Genomic DNA, 22,507 nt, shown 5'->3' on the forward strand with positions numbered 1-22,507 from the left:
AAAGTCCTCCGGCGAGTAAAGAAGTCAAATGATTTTCTTCTTAAAAGCAGCTCTGACACCTTTGAAATAGCTGCAGAGACGAGGTGTGAAATCGATTCAGATCCTCAAAATGAAGTGGATTCTTCAAAGAGCTTTAAAAAAGAAAAAGAAAAACTCACAAACTGCTCTTTTCACCGGACGTTTGCAGGCAATAACGTCAGCGTCAGAGCTGTGGAGCTGTGGTCGTTAAGGTCAGGGCTAACGTCATTGATTCAGCTAAGTGCTGTGTGTGTGTGTGTGTGTGTGTGTGTGTGTGTGTGTGTGTGTGTGTGTGTGTGTGTGTGTGTGTGTGTGTGTGTGTGTGTGTGTGTGTGCGTCAAATCAATGCCTCCTCTAATGCAGGGCCGAGCACAGAGCTCCCAGAAGAGCTGGACCACAGCTCCACTGTGACAGAGACGACAACAAAAAGAAATTGAGTCGTCGTCTCTTCAGCTTCTTTTCTCTCAGACAGAAACACTTCATTAAAGTCAGAGACGCTGCCGTCGATCAGCGACTGCAGCCAAACTGAGACGGAGACAGAAAAAGAGGACGATGCTGCTGCTGCTGCTGCTGTCACTGATTCACTGCGTCGTAAAACGACGACGACAGTGAGGCTTTTAGGTCGCGTTTGCGCCGAGAACGGATATAAACAGCACCACACCTGAGGGAATTCACTCATTTCCTCTTTTACGACTTAGCCTGGACACAAGACTTTTAAGCAGTTTCTGCTCACGTTCCAGCTACGGCTGTCCCTTTCTCCATAAGACACGAGAAAGAGTCCAGGAGAATCCGTTTCAGTTATTTCGGGAAGCCCTAAACACTCTCTTTATGATAACTTTCAGTTTAGTTAGGCCACAAACGTACGCATACGTTGAGCATAAATTAACGCTCAAAGGCTACATTAGCACAAAAAACGGAGAAAACACTAATTTTCTGTCGCTAAAAAACAAGTGCGACGCCCACAGTCGGCTGTGCTTCGAGATGCATTCAACGACCCTGAGAAATGTTAGTAATAAAACCTTGCTGCTGACGCATTCAAGGAACCACGTTTAATTTCAAACACTTCCGGTCGCTACATATGTGACGATAACAAACCAAAACTGTTTCAAAACGACATTCTTCAGTCAAAAAAAGAGAGGAAAAAAAGACTCCGAGAGCTCCGAGATGCATTCAATGACCCTCAGAAATGTCAGAAATTCTCCAAACACGGGCAAAAATCTAATTCATTGCTGCCGATGCATTCAGGGATTCCAAAAAATTCATTTCAAACACTTCTGCAAACACTGTAATAGACGTACTTTTAGTTGTTAAAGAAGTGCATACATACAGTTTTATTATTTTTCATTACAATAATGTATACAAATGAAACATTATTTAGTGCACAGGATGTTACAGCACCACATAGAGGCCTGGCATATGTACTACAGTGTTTATAAAGTCGTTTTGGGGGATTTTGTGCATGGACAGATTTTTGAAATGTGGTCATTTATTTTAGAAATACCCTAACTTTAGTAGATTACAGTATTAACAATGTTTAACATGTAGATAATTAAGCAGGAGTGAAATAACATAAACAACAGGCTGCACCAGTCCAGATAATGACAGAAAAACACTGACTTATTTTGTGTTTTTAGGTGCAAAACAAAGAGGAACAAATGTAAAGACACATAAAACTTTGGCTGACATAATATGTTCCATGTTCCTTTACTGCAGTAGCTTTTTATTAAGACTATAAATATCTATACATCTATATATCTAAGCGCAGACTCAAAAACATGACTCTTTTTATTAGTTTTTAAGTGAATTGATTTTCCTCTGGATGTAAAAGTACGCTGTAAATAAAGTTTGATTGATCGATTTCTGTACATTAAAAGTTAAACCACTAAACGAACACGCTGCTGCCGCTGCTGCGACCTAAACCTGCCGACGTGAGCGCTTTCTATCTCGAGTATTTTTGGCCAAAATCAATAAAATCAAATAAAAAGTGAAAATAGTGGTGGTGGAGAATCCGTCATAATCACTGAGCTGCCATTGTGTGGTTTGTTTACTTTTCCCCCAAGAGAGAAAGAATCCAAAATTACACCCTGTTTCACTTCCTCCTGCGCCCTGCCCTCTGTTAACAATGTCCACACACACACACACACACACACGCACGCACACACACCCCCCCCCCCCCACACCCCCCCCCCCCCCCCCCCCCCCACACACACACACACACACAGTGTACAGATAAAAGGCTCAGTCCTAATGACAAGGTGCTCTGTCCACTTATTACTTCAAAGTTTGAACATAGTGGAGACCATCATAGCCCCCCCCCTCTCGCTCAACACACACACACACACACACACACACACACACACACACACACACACACACACACACACACACACACACACACACACACACACACACACACACACACACACACACACACACACACACACACACACACACACACACACACACACACTGTAATTAGCTGACGCTTGAATCCACAGAACCTCCATCTACATCCAGCTCCACCTGAGTGACCTCCAAACACAAACAGAGAGAGGAGAACACACTCACTGTGGACACACACACACACACACACACACACTGTGGACACAAACACACTGTGGACACACACACACACACCTGCGAGGATAACGAACAAAAACCGTTAGAAAACGTTGAAAAAGACTCCAAGCTAGCAAGAATAGCGCAGTCTCTACATCGCGTTGAGCTTCGAGACGCATTCAATGACCCTCACAAATCGAGTCCCTTGCTGCTGATGCATTCAAGGAACCTCGTAGATTTCAAACACTTATGCAAACACACACACAACTTAATTGCAATAACAACAACAACAAATTCAACCAATACAAGGACGCAATTCTTTATCAGGTGTCCCTCAGGGCTCCGTCCCGGGCCCCATGATCTTTACCATATCTTCAATAAACTGTTATAAACACATAAAAATAAAATGTTCCATGTCCCTCCCCCTCAACAACTGTCTCCTAGTTCACCTCAAACGTCCTCAAATTAAACCACAATACAAACAAAATGACTTAATAAATCCACTTTATCCAAACTCTATAGTTTCTTCAGATGAAGGGTCTCTATTATATCAGCCGTCATTTCTAGGTAAATGTGGATTTTCTACACATATTGACGTGGAAATTAAGATTTTTCTTCAGGTATTAATTGTAAAATTTAAGACTTTCTAAAAGTACCTCAGGGAAAATGTATATCTTTCTAAAGATTGGAAGCTAAAGTAGGATTTCCTCCAAATAGTAAGTGGAAAATGACGATTGAATTAGGGGCAACGTGGATGTTCTACACATATTGATTCGGAAAATTAAGATTTTGCACAATATCGCTGAGTAAATGTGGATTTTCTACGGATATTAATATGGAAATTTTGATTTTTCTACAAGATATTAATGAGAAAAGTTTGATTTTGACAGGAAAGATGTGAGGACCAGCATTTCCACTTTATAAATCAACACAATTACAAATATCTACTTCATGAATGACATCTATAAAGAACTACTGGGTGCAGTACCATAAAATGTCTGCAGGTGGAGCCTCAGAGCAAAAAGTGTGTGAAACAACAGGGCTGGAAAACTGATTTTTGTACCAAATTGAGGAGCTCTTTTAAGAGTATAGCATGTTTACAACCTAATGAAGTGATTTCAATGAAAACAAAGTGAGGACCGGACGAAATGTCCTCACTTTGTAAAAATGACCTCACTCTGTTGGTTAAAAACCCTCAGTGGTCCTCATCATGCCGCAAGTACAACACACAACAAGGGTTTGACTGAGCTCAGTGCGGCAGTCAAACCCGTCATCCTTCATTTTTAATGCAGTTCTGTCGATGACTCAGCGCGACGTCACAGAGCAGAAGAATCAATAAAAAAGACACTTTTATCATCTACATAAGAGCTTATGATTCAGACAGCGATGATTCATGTGTGTGTGTGTGTGACAGCTGAGGCTCCGCCCACTCTCTGTCTCCGCTGACCTCGTCGTCTCTGTCCTGTTCGTGATGACGCGAGGTCAGCGGAAGACATTCTTCAGCAGGTTAACGTCTGCTTTAAACCCTGAGGGAGCCATGTTTTTGTCTTTATCCTCATCTTATGTTGCGTTTCAACCAACAACCTTGATTAAAAAAACACATAAAAGTGATTTACCGTGGTCGTTCTCCGTTTTCTGAGCTGTTTTTAAAGCTTATGATGAAGTTTTCCCCCACCGTTTTGTTGCCTTTTATCACGATTTGTGACCTTAGCTAGTTTCAGTCACCAGTCGAGGGCCACAAATGTATGGTTTTAGCTATTTAATCTGCTCAAATATGACATTTTGTCGTATAAGTTGGCAACGTTAGCATAAAACACGGAGAAAACTCTGTTTTCTGTCGCTAAAATCGACCCAAACTGAGAAAAATGTGACGTCCACAGTCGGTCGAGCTTTGAGTAGCATTCAACGACCCTGACAAATATCAGTAATTCTGCAAACAATCATGCAGTCCTCTCACCGTGTATCGTTTTAGCTATTTAATCTGCTCAAATAGGACGTTTTGTCGTACACGTCGGCTGCGTTAGCACAAAACACGGAGAAAACGCTGTTTTCTGTCACCAAACTGACAAAAACGTCCGCAGCCAGTCGAGCTTTGAGATGCATTCAACGACCCTGAAAAACTTAAATAATTCTGCAAACAATCATGCACTCAAGGAAGCACATTTAATTTCAAACACTTCTGGTCGCTACGTCGAGCACAACATGTAGAGAAAACACGTTATTATTCCCTGCGACGATAACAAACCAAAAACTTTGTTCTTCAGTCAAAAAAGAGAGACTAAGACTTTAAGATGAGCGCTAATGAAAATAACGCAGTTTCTACATCGCGCTGCGCTTCGAGATGCATTCAACGACCCTCAGAAATGTCAGTAATTCTCCAAACACGGGTCCACAAATCAAAAATCAAATCCCTTGCTTCTGATGCATTCAGGGAACCTTGCAAATTTCAAACACTTCTGCTAACACCGTGGAAAACACATTATTTTCCCCGCGAAGAGTCTCCTGCGAGGCATCGTGTTGAACTCCGAGATGCATTCAATGATCCTCAGAAATGTCAGTAATTCAGACAGAGAAGTCGTTAAAGAAGTATGGACATTAAACAATGTTTTCTTTTGTTGTTTTGAAGACAAAGGTGTGTAATGATGTATATTTGAAGGTAAAATATGACATTTTTATATTATTTATGTTTTGTTTTCATTATTTTAAATACTAACAGTATATATACTGTATATAATTTTGTTAAAATCACACTCTCTTCTCAGGGTCGTTTTTTGGGTAAACATGAGGGGGTAAAAAAGGGGCTTAAAAGAGGTTGAGGGTTCAAACCCGTGACCCTTCACTAACAGGATGTCACTTCCTTCCTCCCACTCCCTCAGAGCCATAAAAACAGAGGTTTTTCCTGGTGAGGGCAGATGTGGCAGCGTTAGCTCACATCCATCAACGCCTCTGCAGATATAGAGCAGAGGAACCAGGAGGAACCAGGAGGTGCTGCTTTTACGCTCCGCGTCCTACTCGGTGTAATTAGGTAATTACAGGAAACACATGACGCTTTCCCCCCGTGTGGTTGTTTTAAGTTCTGCGACTGTCGACGAATCCCTCTTTCTTTAAATAAAATCTTTATCTTATTAAGTGAGAACAAATAGAGAGGGAAAAAGAACAGAAAGCACCATTAGGATTAGACGCAGAGCTAATTATTCTGATTCTTTAAACTAATTCTGTCTCGTCAGGGCTGAGTATCAAAGTTCAGGCTTTCGTGGTCGGGACTGAACGTTCTTCAAAATCAAATGTTGATACCTAAGGTGTTTAATATTACATTTTAATTAATTTAAATACTTAACACAGTGTATTTTATACTTTTATTTGAGTTTCACGGCGAGCCAGAGTCGCTTGAAGATGCAATAAAACAGTTCGTACCCAGACACAGTACGGTGGCCCTGAGGGTCCAAACGCCGACTTCTTATTGGACGATGCGTGACCTTGAAGGAGTTTATCTCACACCGTCCAAAATCTACTGACCCAAATCCTTTGCTGCTGATGCATTCAAGGAACCTCGTAAATTGTATAAACACTTCAGCAAACACACATTACCCACAATTCTTCAAAATCTAATTTTTGTACCTGAGTTTAATATTACATTTTAATTATTTAAAATACTTAACGCAGTGTATTGTATGTTATTATTTTAGTTTCACAGCGAGCCAGAGTCGCTTGAAGAAGCAATAAAACAGCCGGTCTTTGTCTTCTACGTGGCACCCAGACAGTACGGTGGCCCTGAGGGTCCAAACGCCGTCTTCTTATTGGACGACACTTGACCTTGAAGGAGTTTATCTCACACTGTCCAAATTCTACAAATATTGTCTATCGTCTCCACTGACCCAAGTCCTTTGCTGCTGATGCATTCAAGGAACCTCGCAAATTGTGTAAACACACGTTAGCCAATTAAAAAAAAAAAAAAAAGCAATAAAAAAACAATCTTCAAAATCTAATTTTTGTACCTAATGGGTTTAATATTATATTTTAATTATTTTAAATACTTAACGCAGTGTATTTTATGTTTTTTATTTTAGCTTCACATCTAGTCAAAGTCGCTTGAAGATGCAATAAAACAGTTTGCAGCCAGTCTTTGTAGTCTACGTGATACCCGGACACAGTACGGTGGCCCTGAGGGTCCAAACGCCGGCTTCTTATTGAATGACAATTGAAGGAGTTTATCTCACACTCTCCAAAATCTACAAATATTGTCTATCGTCTCCACTGACCCAAATCCTTTGCTGCTGATGCATTCAAGGAACCTCGTAAATTGTATAAACACGTCAGCAAACACACGTTACCCGACCTAAGGAGTTTAACATTACATTTTAATTAATTTAAATACTTAACGCGGTCTATTTTATGTTATTATTTTAGTTTCACAGCGAGCCAGAGTCGCTTGAAGATGCAATAAAACAGTCTTTGTCGTCTATGTGGCACCAAGACACAATACGGTGGCCCTGAGGGTCAAAACACCATCTTCTTATTGGACGACACTTGACCTTGATGGAGTTTATCTCACACCGTTCAACATCTACAAATATTGCCGTCTCCACTGAACTGACCATGCATTCAAGGAACCTCGTAAATTGTGTCAACACACGTCACCTGATTTAAGAACAATTAAAAGGTAAAAATAACTCACCGTTCTCCTTCTCCTCTCCGATGCACTTGCTGATGGACTCGGGCAGACCCAGGGTGGACGCCGTGGGCATCCTCCCCAGAATGGACTCCAGCGTGGGGCCTTTCCTCCTCGGAGCTCCTCCCTCCTCCTCCTCCTCCTGCTCCTCCTCCTCAGGTCTCTTCTGCTCCAGTTTGATCAGAGCCTCCAGAGTGATTTCACTCATTTCTTTGCCAAAGTGCTTGGCCACGGCCTCCAGCTCTTCCTGCGCCTCTCGCTCCTCATCGTCCTCGTCGACGGTTTTAGACGGCGAGGAGGCGCAGTCCTCCTCCTCCACTTCCTCCGGTACTGAAAGACGAGAGAGAGACGTTAAAAAGGGACGTTTAATTTAATTTAATTTAATTTAATTTAATTTAATTTAATTTAATGCCGAAACGACGTTCAAAGTGAGAAGAAAATGAAGAAATTAAATAAATATATTAAGAGAAAAATAATTTGTTTTGTAATTTTGACTGTTCATGGTTCATGGCTGATTTAAAATATGACCTCAGTGTGTGTGTGTGTGTGATACAGATACACACACACACAGTGAGACAGACAAAGACAAAGAGACAGAGATAAAGAGCTAAAGGAAGAAGCAGATTAGACAAAGAAGTGACGTGGAGTGTGATCTGATGTGTGTGTGTTTCCATGGGTGGGCCTCCATCAGTGTGTGTGTGTGTGTTTGTTTCTGGTATTCCTTATGTTGTGGGGACCTGATAATAAACGTGTGTGTGTAGATACACATGACTCACCCTCTGTACCCGTCTCTTTAGAGTACGCGGCGTAGACTCCTCTCAGTTTGGGTCGACAGTTCTGAAGCTCTGCGTCGATCTCGTCCTCGTAGCAGTGGATTTCATCTGAGGGAAAAAAAACACACAAAAAATAACTTTAGTTCAATCAGAATCATACATTTTTTATAATTTATAAACTAGGGCTGTGAAATTCTGATATCCGTTCTAATTTGGGAAAATTTTTGGTGGTTTCTGTGATTTTTCAGCTTCTTAAATGTGATTTTTTTTCACGTTTCTGTCATTTTTCAGCTTCTTAAATGTGAATATTTTCATGTTTCTGTCATTTTTCAGCTTCTTAAATGTGAATATTTTCATGTTTCTGTCATTTTTCAGCTTCTTAAATGTGAATATTTTCTGCAAACCAGACGTTCCTACCTTCAAAGTCCTCCATCTTTTTCTCCAGCTCAATCTCCAGCTACAGGAAAGAAAACAACATTAATGAACACCATGATTCATTTATACACTTCTATAAAAGAGTCATTTATATTTATCCGCACATCTTTTTGTCCCTTTTTGATCTGGATTTGCTCTCAGAAAGTTAACGAGAGCTGAAACGACAACTTGAGTCATCGATTTGAGGGTTTTTTCATGACTAAAGCAGGTTTTTTACTTCTTAAAATGTGAATATTTCCTGCTTTATTCACTCCATATAAACAAAAGTACTCAGTTAACTGAGAGAATAATGGTCAGATTAATCGTTGCAGCCCTAAAGTTAGCTAAAAGATGCTAATCACAGACAGCAGCTTTAACTATAACTCACTTATTTACTTTAATATCTGTGTCCAGATCCATCCCAAAAAGTCCTACGTTTGTTCCGTTTATTCATTGAAATATCCATTAATATGCATACATTTGATTTAAACCCATTTTCAGCAGAGTTCAGAGTCAGAAAAGGACATAAAAACCTCTGACGTGGCTCAAACCATAAATAAACCCATTTATAAAAATACACAGTGTAAGAACAAGGTCATATAAACATTAATGTAAAGGTTTTTTCCTGAGGACATTTAAAGAAAGAACAAATACAGAAAAAATGCTAAATCAGCAACAGTGCCAGTTCAAGGTGGTGTTTTTTAAATGGCCGCTCTCTGAGGGACGAGGAAACAAAAGTTGTTAATGTAGACTTTTATTTTGAAGGTTAATGTCCTTCATTAAGCGCCGCTGAACGAACGCCTGAGGGCTGAAACTAATCATATCCAGTGCGTCCTCCCTCACCTGCTGGTACTTCTTATTCTTCAGTCCAGTGGTGTAACACGGCGGGTCACACTCCTGGTCCAGGTCCAGCCTCATGAACTCCTCGATGGTCAGCTGACCGGAGGGCGTGTCCTGGAACTCTGTGAGTCTGATCCAAACACGGGAGAAAGTTATGGTTCGGTCCATAAAAATGTTTAAAAAAATGTGGGTCAAAGATGGTAAATATTCACCTTTTCCTCAGAGTGCTTTCACACACTTTCACCACTTTGATGATTTCTTTGGTCGTGCGGCGAAAGTCGTACATGCGGGCGGCGACGAGGAGAGCTGGAAACAACACAACGACATTCCTGTCACTTTAACGTCTTTTTCCTCAACAGGAAAGTGAAAGTTCACTCTCCCTACACCAAAGTCCACAGAGGAAATCAGTGATTTTAGTTCACTGGTCTACTGTGCTGCCTCGTGTGGTCACTTTGTGTCACTGCACTTAATCCGAACGAAGACGAATTTAGCCGAATTTTACAAAATCAAACATTTGAACTAACTAATGGACACAGCAGTGGATCGACAACTGCTGTGTGTTGTGGCGTCAAAAAATTGTGATTTTCTCAATGGGGTTTGGTGCAGGAGAGTGATCGGCCGACAAACTGCAGATTCCAGTTAGAAAAGATGGAAAAAGTAAAGTGGCAAAGTCCATAGAGGAATTCAGGGATTTTAGCTCGCTGGTCTACTGTGCTGCCTTGTGTGGTCACTTTCTGTCACTGCGCTTAATCCGAACAAAGACGAATTTAGCCGAATTTTACAAAATTAAACAATTTTTAACTAACTAATGGCGGCAGCAGTGGATCGACAACTGCTGTGTGTTGTGACGGAAAAAAAATTGATTTTCTCAATGGGGTTTGGTGCAAGAGAAGGATCGGCTGACAAACTTCAGTTTCCAGTTAGAAAAGAAGGAAAAACTGAAGTGACAAACATATTCTTGATCTATTGTTGACTTAAGCAGGTGGAGGTGTTATTTATATGTACGAATATATATATATATAAAAAACCACGTTTACCTGCTCCACAGAGTCCCGACGGCCTTCGTCCCGTGTGCATCCAGTCCCTCTTCATCCTCTGCACCAGCCTCAGCGCCGTCATGCAGACCTCGTGGTTCTTCTCACCAAACTCCAGCTTCTGGGCAAAGCGGGGAATGTACAGACACGGGTCTGAACGAAGGAAAACGAGAAGATTTAAAACGGTTATTATTTACATACACAAATCTGTTGATATGACGTTAAAGGGTCAAAATGGAATAACCGATCAATAACACCAAATGTAACGCATGTATTCTGTAAATATAACACATTCTAATGATATTTGGGTGGAAGACTCCATCAGTCAACAGTTGCACGTCACCATCATCATAGTCTCAAATGACAACAAAGCTCCTGTTCTCTGTGTAACCTGATGCTGAAAACCACGGAAAAAACCTGATATAACAACGTGCAACTCAGGGTCTAAGAGTTCACTCGTTCTGGAGCGTTTGACCCTTTCACTTTTACTTTGAAGCCGCGTTTCCAAACAGCAGGCGACGTGATCTCAGGTGTACGAGTACAAGCATGTAAGAGGAACTGAGACGGAGACGAAAGACCGTGGCCAGACCAGAGAGAAAATCCTTTTTGGCTCGTTTAAGTACATCCAGATCATTTAATGGTAGCTACTACACTAACTAAAATCTATGTCAGCTTTAATGAATCGCACTGTTGGACAAAGTTTTCTAACAGTGGAGTGAAAGTTTATAAACCACTCACTCTCCCACACCAAACCCCATAGAGAAAATCCCTGATTTTAGCTCACGGGGTACACAGGAGCTGCTGGTCTACTGCTGCCTCGTGTGGTCACTTTGTGTCACCGCGGTAAATCCGAAATGAAGACGAACTTTGCCGAATTTTACAAAATCAGTCATTTGAAGTTACTGATGGAGGCAGCAGTGGATCGACAACTCCTGTGCGATGTGGGGTCAAAAAAAGTTGATTTTCTCAATGGGGTTTGGTGGGTTTCGGTTTCCAGTTAGAAAAGATGGCAAAAGTGGCTTAAAGTCCTGCCGCTCTGCTCGTGTACAGCGAAGCAGAGTCAGCTGCAGGCAAGATGCACGTGTTATAACCTCATATAACCCCCACTTCAAAAAGCCTGAGCTGTCACTTTAAGGATTCCCATGTGGAAGCACGGTGTCTAAGCGACTTGTTTTTGCTCATGTTTCGCTGCTGCAGCTGCAGCTGCTGCTGCTGAACGGAGCCCAATAAAAGCTCGGCTTGTTTATCCTGGTGACATTTGTTTACAAGCCCTGATGCACCTTCGTCTACGAGCGATAAACAAACTGGCAGCGGCGACGAAGACGCACAGATGGAGCTTGGCTTGCACCTGTAAGCTCCTCCAGTAAAACCAGTCTCCTGCTGATGTTTTTCCCCTCGTTCAGAGGTTTTTCCCTCAGCTGGACAAGAGAACATTACGGAGAACATTCTAAAAACACACACACCTGCTTATATGTCTCACCCTCTCACCTCCCCAGTCTCACCCTCTCACCTCCCCAGTCTCACCCTCTCACCTCCCACAGTCTCACTCGCTCACCTCCAACAGTCTCACCCTCTCATCTCCCCAGTCTCACCCTCTCATCTCCTCACCCTCTCACCTCCAACAGTCTCACCCTCTCATCTCCCCAGTCTCACCCTCTCATCTCCTCACCCTCTCACCTCCACAGTCTCACCCTCTCACCTCCTCAGTCTCACTCTCTCACCTCCGCAGTCTCACCCTCTCATCACAGTTTCACTCTCTCAGCTCCACAGTCTCACCCTCTCACCTCCTCAGTCTCACCCTCTCCTCTCCTCACTCTCACCCTCTCATCTCCTCACTCTCACCCTCTCATCTCCTCCTCTCACCTCCTCACCCTCTCCTCTCCTCAGTCTCTCAACTCCTCAGTCTCACCCTCTCATCTCCCCAGTCTCACCCTCTCACCTCCTCAGTCTCACCCTCTCATCTCCTCAGTCTCACCCTCTCACCTCCCACAGTCTCACCCTCTCATCTCCTCAGTCTCACCCTCTCACAGTCTCACCCTGTCACCTCCAGTCTCACCCTCTCATCACAGTCTCACCCTCTCAGCTCCACAGTCTCACCCTCTCAGCTCCACAGTCTCACCCTCTCATCTCCACAGTCTCACCCTCTCAGCTCCACAGTCTCACCCTCTCACCTCCACAGTCTCACCCTCTCAGCTCCACAGTCTAACCCTCTCAGCTCCACAGTCTCACCCTCTCATCACAGTCTCACCCTCTCATCTCCTCAGTCTCACCCTCTCATCTCCTCAGTCTCACCCTCTCACCTCACCAGGTTTTTCCCTCAGCTGGACTGGAGAACATTATGGAGAACATTCTAAAAACACACACACCTGCTTCAACAATAATGATTTGACACGCTGACATTTACCAGAGTGTGTTTTTGTGTCGCGCTCGGCTCAAACAGCGGAGTCAAATGTCTTTGGAGTTGCTTTTAAAGAGCGGCGCAGTGGAAAGCTGCTGGAGCTGGTAACAAGATCCAGGCTCATCCATTCATCCCTCCCCCCTCTGAACCATGTAATGATACGTCTGCAGAGCCAGAGTTTAACTTTATAACGTCAGGGCCACGCAACGTCTCCAGAAACAAGAGATTATGAGCAAAAAGAGGCAAATAAATCCAACAAAGCAGAACTTTGAAGGACTTTTACTCGCATGTTAACACGTGACGCGTTTCTATGGCGACAGACTGGAAAAAGACGCGCGTGACGTCGTGTTTACGTACCGCGACACAAGAGTGCAGGCACCGTTTACCAGTTAGCTCCGTTAGCTGCTTTAGCGCCGTTAGCACACCTACAGTGGAACTGGAGCGGTCTGTTTATTAAAGGAAAAGAGCAGTGCTACAAATAACTAGCGTACCTGTGTAACTGCGTATCTGTTTTTAAAGTTTAGCGTTACTTTAGGGACTTGTTTTAACAATCGAATCGACGTAAACATGACGTCACAAGCGTCTTTCTCCGGTCAGATAACCGACGTTATCGCGTTAACGTGCCCATCACTAACTTTTACCCTAATTTACCCGTCGCCGGGCTGACTCCACTGCCCCCTACTGTCTGTTTGTGGAAAAGCAGCCTTGAAAGTCATCAGAATCGGTCAGAAAATATGTCCACCCTCTCACCGCCACAGTCTCACCCTCTCACCTCCACAGTCTCACCCTCTCACCTCCAGTCTCACCCTCTCACCTCCAGTCTCACCCTCTCACCTCCAGTCTCACCCTCTCACCTCCACAGTCTCACCCTCTCACCTCCTCACCCTCTCACCTCCACAGTCTCACCCTCTCATCTTCACAGTCTCACCCTCTCACCTCCACAGTCTCACCCTCTCACCTCCACAGTCTCACCTCCTCACCCTCTCATCTTCACAGTCTCACCCTCTCATCTTCAGTCTCACCCTCTCATCTTCACAGTCTCACCCTCTCATCTCCACAGTCTCACCCTCTAATCTTCACAGTCTCACCCTCTCATCTCCCCAGTCTCACCCTCTCATCTTCACAGTCTCACCCTCTCACCTCCACAGTCTCACCCTCTCATCTTCACAGTCTAACCCTCTCACCTCCAGTCTCACCCTCTCACCTCCTCACCCTCTCACCTCCACAGTCTCACCCTCTCACCTCCTCACCCTCTCACCTCCACAGTCTCACCCTCATCTTCACAGTCTCACCCTCTCACCTCCACAGTCTCACCCTCTCACCTCCACAGTCTCACCTCCTCACCCTCTCATCTTCACAGTCTCACCCTCTCATCTTCACAGTCTCACCCTCTCATCTCCCCAGTCTCACCCTCTCATCTTCACAGTCTCACCCTCTCACCTCCACAGTCTCACCCTCTCATCTTCACAGTCTAACCCTCTCACCTCCACAGTCTCACCCTCTCACCTCCACAGTCTCACCCTCTCCTCTTCACAGTCTCACCCTCTCATCTCCCCAGTCTCACCCTCTCATCTCCAGTCTCACCCTCTCACCTCCAGTCTCACCCTCTCATCTTCACAGTCTCACCCTCTCATCTCCCCAGTCTCACCCTCTCATCTTCACAGTCTCACCCTCTCATCTCCCCAGTCTCACCCGCTCATCTCCCCAGTCTCACCCTCTCATCACAGTCTCACCCTCTCATCTTCACAGTCTCACCCTCTCACCTCCCCAGTCTCACCCTCTCATCATAGTCTCACCCTCTCATCTTCACAGTCTCACCCTCTCATCTCCACAGTCTCACCCTCTCATCTCCCCAGTCTCACCCTCTCACCTCCCCAGTCTCACCCTCTCATCACAGTCTCACCCTCTCACCTCCCCAGTCTCACCCTCTCATCACAGTCTCACCCTCTCATCTCCTCAGTCTCACCCTCTCACCTCCCTTCAGTGACGCACTCAGCGGAGCCGCGGGGGGTTGAAGAGGGGGAGGAGCTACGGTCCTGCTTACGTCAGCACCGTGCGTGACTGTGATTGGCCCGCGGAGTCGAGTGGGCGTCAGAGAAAAATCACGACGAAAAAGAAAAAGAGCGAGAGGAAAAAAAAGAAGAGAAGACGGTGAAAGAACTCCCGACAGACGACGACAAACCTCCGGAGCGAACGACCGCAACCGGGACATCGCTGCGGGCTGTGAGTCGATCCACAGCCGCTCCGGTAACAAGAGGAGAAAGAGGAATATAAGCGAGGAGGATTAACGCGGAGGAGGAGAAAGTGGAGCCGGAGAGCTGCTGCCACTCTCCGGATTACGCTGCGCGGGGCTGAGAGGATGAGGTGACCGCCAGGAAACGGAGGGGAAAAGTGTTTTTGTTTGGAAAAAGACGACGGAAACGGACTCCGTGGATATTTATACGCTGTGGTGTAAACTTAGCGGTGGATGTCGCTTTAAAGCGGAGTCAGGTTTGTCGCAGAAGAACCGGAGCGAACAACGCTTCTTTTCTCGTCTCCCGGCTCAGCGGATATTATTAACGCAGAGGGGGGAGCGAGAGGTCCGGCTGTCCTGTGCCGATGCCCACGGCAGACTGCAGGCTGGTCCATCATGGTCGGATCATGAGGTGTCTGACTTATCTGCTGCTACTTCCCGAAACACTGAAAAAGTCAAAGAAGCTGCCGTTATGCTATGAGATCCTGAGCCTGTCCCTGACGAACAAGACGAAGCAGCAGAAGAAGATGGCTGCGGAGCTGTACCCCGCCAACACCAACAACACCAACCTCGCCAACGGCACCACGGTGGCGGACGCGGAGAAGAGCAAGGCGGCGCAGGTGAACCAGGCCGGCGGCAGTGGCAGCTGCTGCGGCGGCGGCAGCAGCGCGGCGACCACACCGACCACCCAGCAGAACATCAACAACAACAACGTCGACTCACCCAGCTGGCAGTGCAGCCACCCCACACTGAGAGAGAGGTAAGCACCGCGACACTGCAGCCGAATTAACCTCCACCCTCTCCCCCACAACCCCAGTAAATCTCAATCCGAGTATGTGCAGAATTCTCCCCGCTGGGGAGCGTCAAAGATAAAAATGACCGTAAAGCGAATGGGGCTCGTTACCGAGTAACGACGGCCAACTGCAGCCACAGTGACACACTGTATTAACATGAGCAGGGAGATAAAAATGCACCATAAAGTGCAAGAAGGTCAATTCTCCGTGTGTCTCTGCTCGTTTAGTCACACTGTTCTGATTTAAGTGCCTTTATCATGGGGAGGGGAATAAAACCTCATTATTTAGCTAAATTAAAATAACTGCAGACTGAATTTATGTATATATATTCATCGTTTTGTATTACATTATTCATGTCCAATTCTTAGATTTCACACAGAATTCTCTGTACAGCCGTGGAATATGTTAATATATGAATATCTTTTGTTTAAATACATTTTATGAATATATTTTTTAAGTCTTATTATGTTATCTTGATAACGTGCTGCTAAGTTAATATCTGTTTACATGTTTTTCTACAATGAACTGATATGTTCTGCCCAGTTTGCATTGTTACTACGCATTTAACGATATTAAAATTAAATGTCACGATTGTACTTACGAAATTCAGAATTTGTTTGGGAAAAAAGTGTAAAAAAAAATCTTTAAATGTCACAAAAACACACCGTAATGTCACAATCGTACATCTTTTAGCCTCGCATGTAAGTTACGTAGTTTTTGGCTAACATTTTGAAGCGGAGTCATGAGGTCGTGGAATTAAATGTTCACCTTTTTAACAAAAGTGAAATGAAATTCAATTTCTTGCAGGTGTTTTTTTTTTTTTGCAATATGCAACCAAATCTCTTCTTCTACTAATAATTCCCAGCAGGCTGCACTCTGAAAGGTGCGATGCTGCCCCCCATAGGTGACAGTGCGAAGTTGCCGATTGTCACTTCATCTTTTAAACCTTAAATAAAGGTGTACTTGCACCAGAAATGAGTATTTTCCTCTATATTTTGTGTTTTTCCACTACTTATCAGGCAAAAGGTACAATAACAGGTTGTGGGAAAATTGTGATTGGCGTTTTTTTCCCCTTGGTTAAGTAACGTTAAAACAAAACAAGACGAAAAAACGAGTATGTAAATATATTAATATATTTTTTACATGTTATGAATATATGTTAAAATGATATTTAATGATTTTTACGAAAATTTGGAATAGAATCGTAATATTTCTTTGGGTAAAAAGTGTGAAAAAAAAAGCACATAATTCTTTAAATGTCACTAAAACACACCGTAATCTCAAAATCGTACTTATTTTTGCGTTATATATAGTTTACGTAGTTTTTGGCTAACATTTTGACCTTTAGGAAACTCTTTTACCAACAATTAAAGGAAATTCTACTTCTTTATACTTTTTTATCGCAATATGCAACAAAAATCGTATGTTTTTCCCCTATCTCTTTTTCTACTAATAATTCCCAGCAGGCTGCACTCTGAGAGGTGCAATGCTGCCCCCCACAGGTGACAGTGCAAAGTTGCTGATTGTCACTTCATCTTTTAAACCTTAAATAAAGGTGTACTTGCACCAGAAATGAGTATTTTTCTCTATAATTTGTGTTTTTCCACAGACAAAAGGTACAACAACAACAGGTTGTGGGAAAAAATGCGACTGGTGTTTTTTTCCTCGGTTAAGTAACGTTAAAACAAAACAAGTTTTAGGCTTTTGGCGATTTGAGCCGCAGCCTCTGCTACTGTAGAGCTCTAATCCTCCCCAAAACCTATGAAAATAAGCGGTGTCTCCAGGCAAAGAGAGCGTGGGAGGACAGACTCCCGTGTTATTCAACACCGACTCGGGGCTTTATTCATGAAACCTGCTCTTGCCTTTAGGAATGCCTTGATGTTTAACAACGAGCTGATGGCCGACGTCCACTTCATCGTCGGTCCTCTGGGGGCGTCGCAGAAAGTCCCGGCGCACAAGGTAAACACAGACGTTTACGGTTTGTCTGCGAGACTTTGCGTGACCCTGCGACATAAGAGCAAGTATTTTGTTTTGTTTGTGTTGTTGTGCACATGTGTGTGACACATCTGTCTTCCCTGCCTCACAGTACGTGCTGGCCGTGGGAAGCTCGGTGTTCTGTGCCATGTTTTACGGCGATCTGGCGGAGGAGGAGTCTGAGATCCATATCCCAGATGTGGAACCTGCTGCTTTTCTAATTCTGCTGAAGTAAGTATGACACACACACACACACATAGAGTCGAAGGGGGGGATGACAAGCGCAGTCAGTGTCACTTCAAAGCGTATTATTATTACTCATCCAGAGCAGCAGCAGCAGCAGAGTGTGCAGCTCTGTAATTGCTGCTTTTCTCTGCACTCTTTGTTCCAGCAGAAGCATTTTTTCCCCTCTCATCCACAGCACTGACAGTTTTTCCTTCTATATGCAGAGCGCTGGTTATAAATACCCCTGCCTTTGTTGCTCATTTAGGCAGCACACGGCTAAGCCAGCGTCCGTGGTATAACGCTTGCCTTTTTATCCCCGCAGAGGAAAGGCTTGGATGGATGCATTAAGTCATGATACAATCCTCTCTCCCCCCGAGGAGAAAAAGGCGATCACTTTTTCCATTTCACTTTCTTTTTTGTAAGAAGTCCTCGGTGCGGTAAAACTGGAAACTAGACTTGGAACGAGAAGAAGATAAGCGCCGCAGAGCGACTGTCAAGGATCCAAAGTGGGTTTTTCAGAGGAGGACACAGTGTAGTGCAGGGTCGTACAAAAGGCTTAAGCCTCTTTCACACTAAAATTAGCCAGCGTGGCAATGATTTGTGAGCAGGAGGGGGGTAAAAAAGGCGATTTCCCGTGGCTCTGCGGTGTTTGTTTTTCACTTGTGCGTGAAATGCAAAGTCCCGAACGAGCCAGAAATAAAACGAGCTGGCAGAAGAAGAAGAAGAAAACTAGGACTAGTTTTCCTGCCATTTTAACACCAACTTTGTCGGAGCGCTGAGGCCACGCCCTCTGACGTAGAGAAAATCCTTTGACAGCTTTTAATCGTTAAGGGGTTTGACACGGCTAGCTCAAACGTGCTCGGACGAGTTTGTTCAAATGCGTAGACTAGCCAAAATTGCTGACTTCTGGGTGTGCCGAGAACACGTTTACCAAGTTTGGTTCTAATCGGAACGACTTTGCGACTTCGACACAATAGACAAAAATCCAAAATTTAGCATTCAACGCAATTTTGGCCACTTTCTCTTGCATTAAAAATTCCCCAAGAAACTTTGTAGTAAGCCCAACAAACCTACCAAATTTTCGTCCCGATTTTACGACTTTTTTCTGACCATGACCTGACTTCTAGGGGGCGCTATAGAGCCCTGGGGCTACAAAGGGGTTTTCCGCTATCACACTTTTAGCCGACCCGTCTCCGTGCCAAATTTCAAGAGTTGTTATGCACGTTAAAGCCCTCAAAAATGAGCGCAATGTCGGAGAAGAAGAATAATCTTAACAGGAACAATAGGTTAGCTAATAGGTTAGCTCAGTGTCGATTGTGTTACGGTGGTGAAGACGAAGCAGGGATTCTGGCGTTCACTTTGTTGATTTTTTCATGCTTTTAATGCATCAACTGTTGTTTAAAAATGGTCTTTGTCCTCCTTTCAGATACATGTACAGCGATGAGATCGACTTGGAGGCGGACACGGTGCTGGCCACCCTGTACGCCGCCAAGAAGTACATCGTCCCCGCGCTGGCCAAGGCCTGCGTCACCTTCCTGGAGACGAGCCTGGAGGCCAAGAACGCCTGCGTGCTGCTGTCGCAGAGCCGCCTGTTCGAGGAGCCCGAGCTGACGCAGCGCTGCTGGGAGGTGATCGACGCTCAGGCCGAGCTGGCGCTGTGCTCCGAGGGCTTCTGCGAGATCGACCTGCAGACGCTGGAGATCATCCTGCGGCGCGAGACGCTCAACACCAAGGAGGCCATGGTGTTCGAGTCGGTCATGAACTGGGCCGTGGCCGAGTGCAAGCGACAGTGCTTGAGTCCGACCACGTGCAACAAGAGGGACGTCCTGGGCAAGGCGCTGTTTCTGGTGCGCATACCGTCCATGAGCCTGGAGGAGTTTGCCAACGGCGCGGCTCAGTCCGACATCCTGACGCTGGAGGAGACGCACAGTATGTTCCTGTGGTACACGGCGGCTAAAAAGCCCGCGCTGGACTTCCCCCTGACCGCTAGGCAGGGCCTGCTGCCGCAGAAGTGCCACCGCTTCCAGTCGTCTGCGTACCGGAGCAACCAGTGGCGCTACCGTGGCCGCTGCGACAGCATCCAGTTCGCCGTGGACAAGAGGATCTTCATCGCCGGCCTGGGACTGTACGGCTCGAGTGGCAGCAAAGCCGAGTACGCCGTCAAGATCGAACTCAAGAGGCAGGGCGCCGTGCTGGCCCAGAACCACACCCAGTTCACGTCGGACGGCTCGAGCAGCACGTTCGCCGTGTGGTTCGAGCACCCGGTGCAGGTGGAGCAGGACGCCTTCTACACGGTGAGCGCCGTGCTGGACGGCAACGAGCTGAGCTACTTCGGCCAGGAGGGCATGACGGAGGTGCAGTGCGGCAAAGTGACCTTTCAGTTCCAGTGTTCGTCGGACAGCACCAACGGCACGGGGGTGCAGGGAGGACAGATCCCCGAGCTGGTGTTCTACGCGTAACGCAAAAACACACGCGCGCGAGCCCTCCTCCCCCCCCCAGCCTTTTAACGTAAATGTAGCATCAAAGACAAACACTCGATGGCCTGGTTAGTTCTTTAAAGAGACTATTTTAAGAAAGAGCCGCTGGTTTTATCCGTATTTAATTTAACGTTATTTTTCTATTTAAATTCCGCGTTAACGTTATTTGCTCTGATGCCTGTGTGTGTGTGTGTGTGTGTGTGTGGCGGCTGCTGTTGTAGAAAAACAACATTAACACAATGATTTTCTCGTTTATGTAAATCGAGCTCAGCTCCAGGGACTCGTCATCTGCCACGTTTGTTTGTCCGAGCAGCAATATCACAATAAAGAAGCAGACGCCGTGTAGTTTTAAACCACTCTGAACGCATTAAAAAGACGTCCAGTACAGACAGTCGAGTTTAGAGTCGTTTTTGCACTTGAAGAGGATCGTCTTTTTGTAAAGTTTGATTTACGCCTCTGCAGCTGAAGATGATGATAACACATAAAGGTTTTAATGTGACCACACATGTCCTGGTCTTCAGTGGGGGGGAATTGAGGTGCAGCAGCGCCCTCTGGTTACACCACTGTGAACTGCACTGTATGTTTATGAGGTTTTTCCTGTCGCTGTAGAGTGTAGTTGTGCCTTTAAAGGTGGATTTAATGATTATTTGTCATCATTTATTGATTAAATGATGAGATATTTTGTCCAGAATTAAGAGAAATGTTTTTTGTTTCCCCCAAACCTGAAAATGTCCTTTAAAAGACCAAATATATTCAGTTTAAATCACAGGAACTGTTATTTTAATAAAACCGTACTCAATCAGTTACTGACATATTAAAAAATAAACATAATTTCAGCCCTAGATTTTGTTATTTTCATGAGTAAGGCAAAAAAAGTGTTTTTCTTTTTAACTTTCTAATATTACAATAACTTAAATGATTCATTATCTAATAATGCCAAAAAATGGGTACAGTGTAATTTAAAGGTGGAATTAATGTTTATTTTCATCATTTATTGATTAAATTATGATTTTGTCCAGAATTAAGAGAATTGTTGAATTTTGTTTTCCCCAAACCTGAAAATGTCACTTAAGAGACCAAATATATTCAGGTTAAATAACAGGAACTATTAATTGAATAAAACAGTACTCGGACAAATCAATCAGTCACTGAAATATAAAACATCATTTCAGCCCTAGATTTTGTTATTTTAAGGTTAAGGTGTAGATTTCATGAGTAAGGTGATTAATTAATGATTATTTTTTAACATGAATTGATTAAATGATGAGGTATTTTGTCCAGAATTAAAAGAAATACCTGAAATGTCCTTTAAAAGGCCAAATTTATATATTTTCAATCAGCTAAAATCACAGGAATTGTTATTTTTTATTTCAAACCCACTGAAACTAATGAATCAATAATCAAAATTTAAGGTTTAAGTGTAGATTTCACGTGTAAGGCAAGAAAAAAAAATCGTTTTTTTCTTTTTAACTTTCGAATATTACACTAAACTTAAATGATACAGAATCTAATTATGCCTAAATGTGATTATTTCTAACATCTGTTGATCTGTAGATGAATTAAACCTGTTGAATGGCCTCAAAATGACCAAATATATTCACTTTAAAGTCACAGAGGAACAAGGCAACCAGGATTTATTCATTTTTAAGCACCTAATATTGTTCTTTTAGTAAAGATTCACTCAATCTGATGTCAAAAATATAAAAATCAGCCTGAAATCAGCCCTGGGTTGAGTTCTTTTAGGGTTAAGTTGTAGATTTCATGAGTAAGGAGTTTTTTTTCACTTTCTAATTTTACACCACACTTAAATTATACATGTGGTCGGAGCCTCTCGGGCTCAGCAGGAACATTTAAAGCTCCACAGCTGCATATATATATATATATATATATATATATATATAAAATAATTAACTGCTATCACTCGGTTAATTATGACCTAAAAAGATAATTAGAGATGCAGTAATCTGGCTCTTCTTCTTCAACAAGAACTCAACACAATCCGATTATCTACATTTAATCTGTCGGATTTAAACCCTTAGATGAATGAGAACATGTCACAAACCTATTTAAACCGTAAAAGGACGTTAGTGTCTTTGTTT

At 43.9% G+C, this 22,507-nt stretch overlaps 2 protein-coding genes across 2 annotated transcripts in view; one reads left to right on the forward strand and one right to left on the reverse strand.

The window, feature by feature from the left end:
- Nucleotides 1–22,507, reverse strand: part of LOC310929465 (transcription factor IIIB 90 kDa subunit-like) — a 74,599-nt gene that overhangs the window by 37,602 nt on the left and 14,490 nt on the right. The window contains exons 7-12 of the mRNA XM_083892233.1: nucleotides 10,311–10,460; nucleotides 9,486–9,579; nucleotides 9,277–9,403; nucleotides 8,437–8,476; nucleotides 8,023–8,127; nucleotides 7,253–7,576 (exon numbers count right to left, since the gene is read on the reverse strand). Of these exons, the coding sequence (XP_083748359.1) occupies nucleotides 7,253–7,576; nucleotides 8,023–8,127; nucleotides 8,437–8,476; nucleotides 9,277–9,403; nucleotides 9,486–9,579; nucleotides 10,311–10,460 (840 nt within the window). The remainder of the gene's footprint in view (nucleotides 1–7,252; nucleotides 7,577–8,022; nucleotides 8,128–8,436; nucleotides 8,477–9,276; nucleotides 9,404–9,485; nucleotides 9,580–10,310; nucleotides 10,461–22,507) is intronic.
- LOC310929466 (BTB/POZ domain-containing protein 6-B-like) lies at nucleotides 14,935–20,906 on the forward strand. Its single transcript, XM_083892234.1, has 4 exons — nucleotides 14,935–15,698; nucleotides 17,601–17,691; nucleotides 17,819–17,937; nucleotides 19,358–20,906. Exons 1-4 carry the CDS (start codon nucleotides 15,304–15,306, stop codon nucleotides 20,388–20,390), a joined length of 1,638 nt encoding a protein of 545 aa, XP_083748360.1. The 5' UTR covers nucleotides 14,935–15,303; the 3' UTR covers nucleotides 20,391–20,906.

Source organism: Microchirus variegatus (assembly GCF_963457635.1).
Source record: "Microchirus variegatus genome assembly, chromosome: 7".
NCBI classification, from domain to species: domain Eukaryota; kingdom Metazoa; phylum Chordata; class Actinopteri; order Pleuronectiformes; family Soleidae; genus Microchirus; species Microchirus variegatus.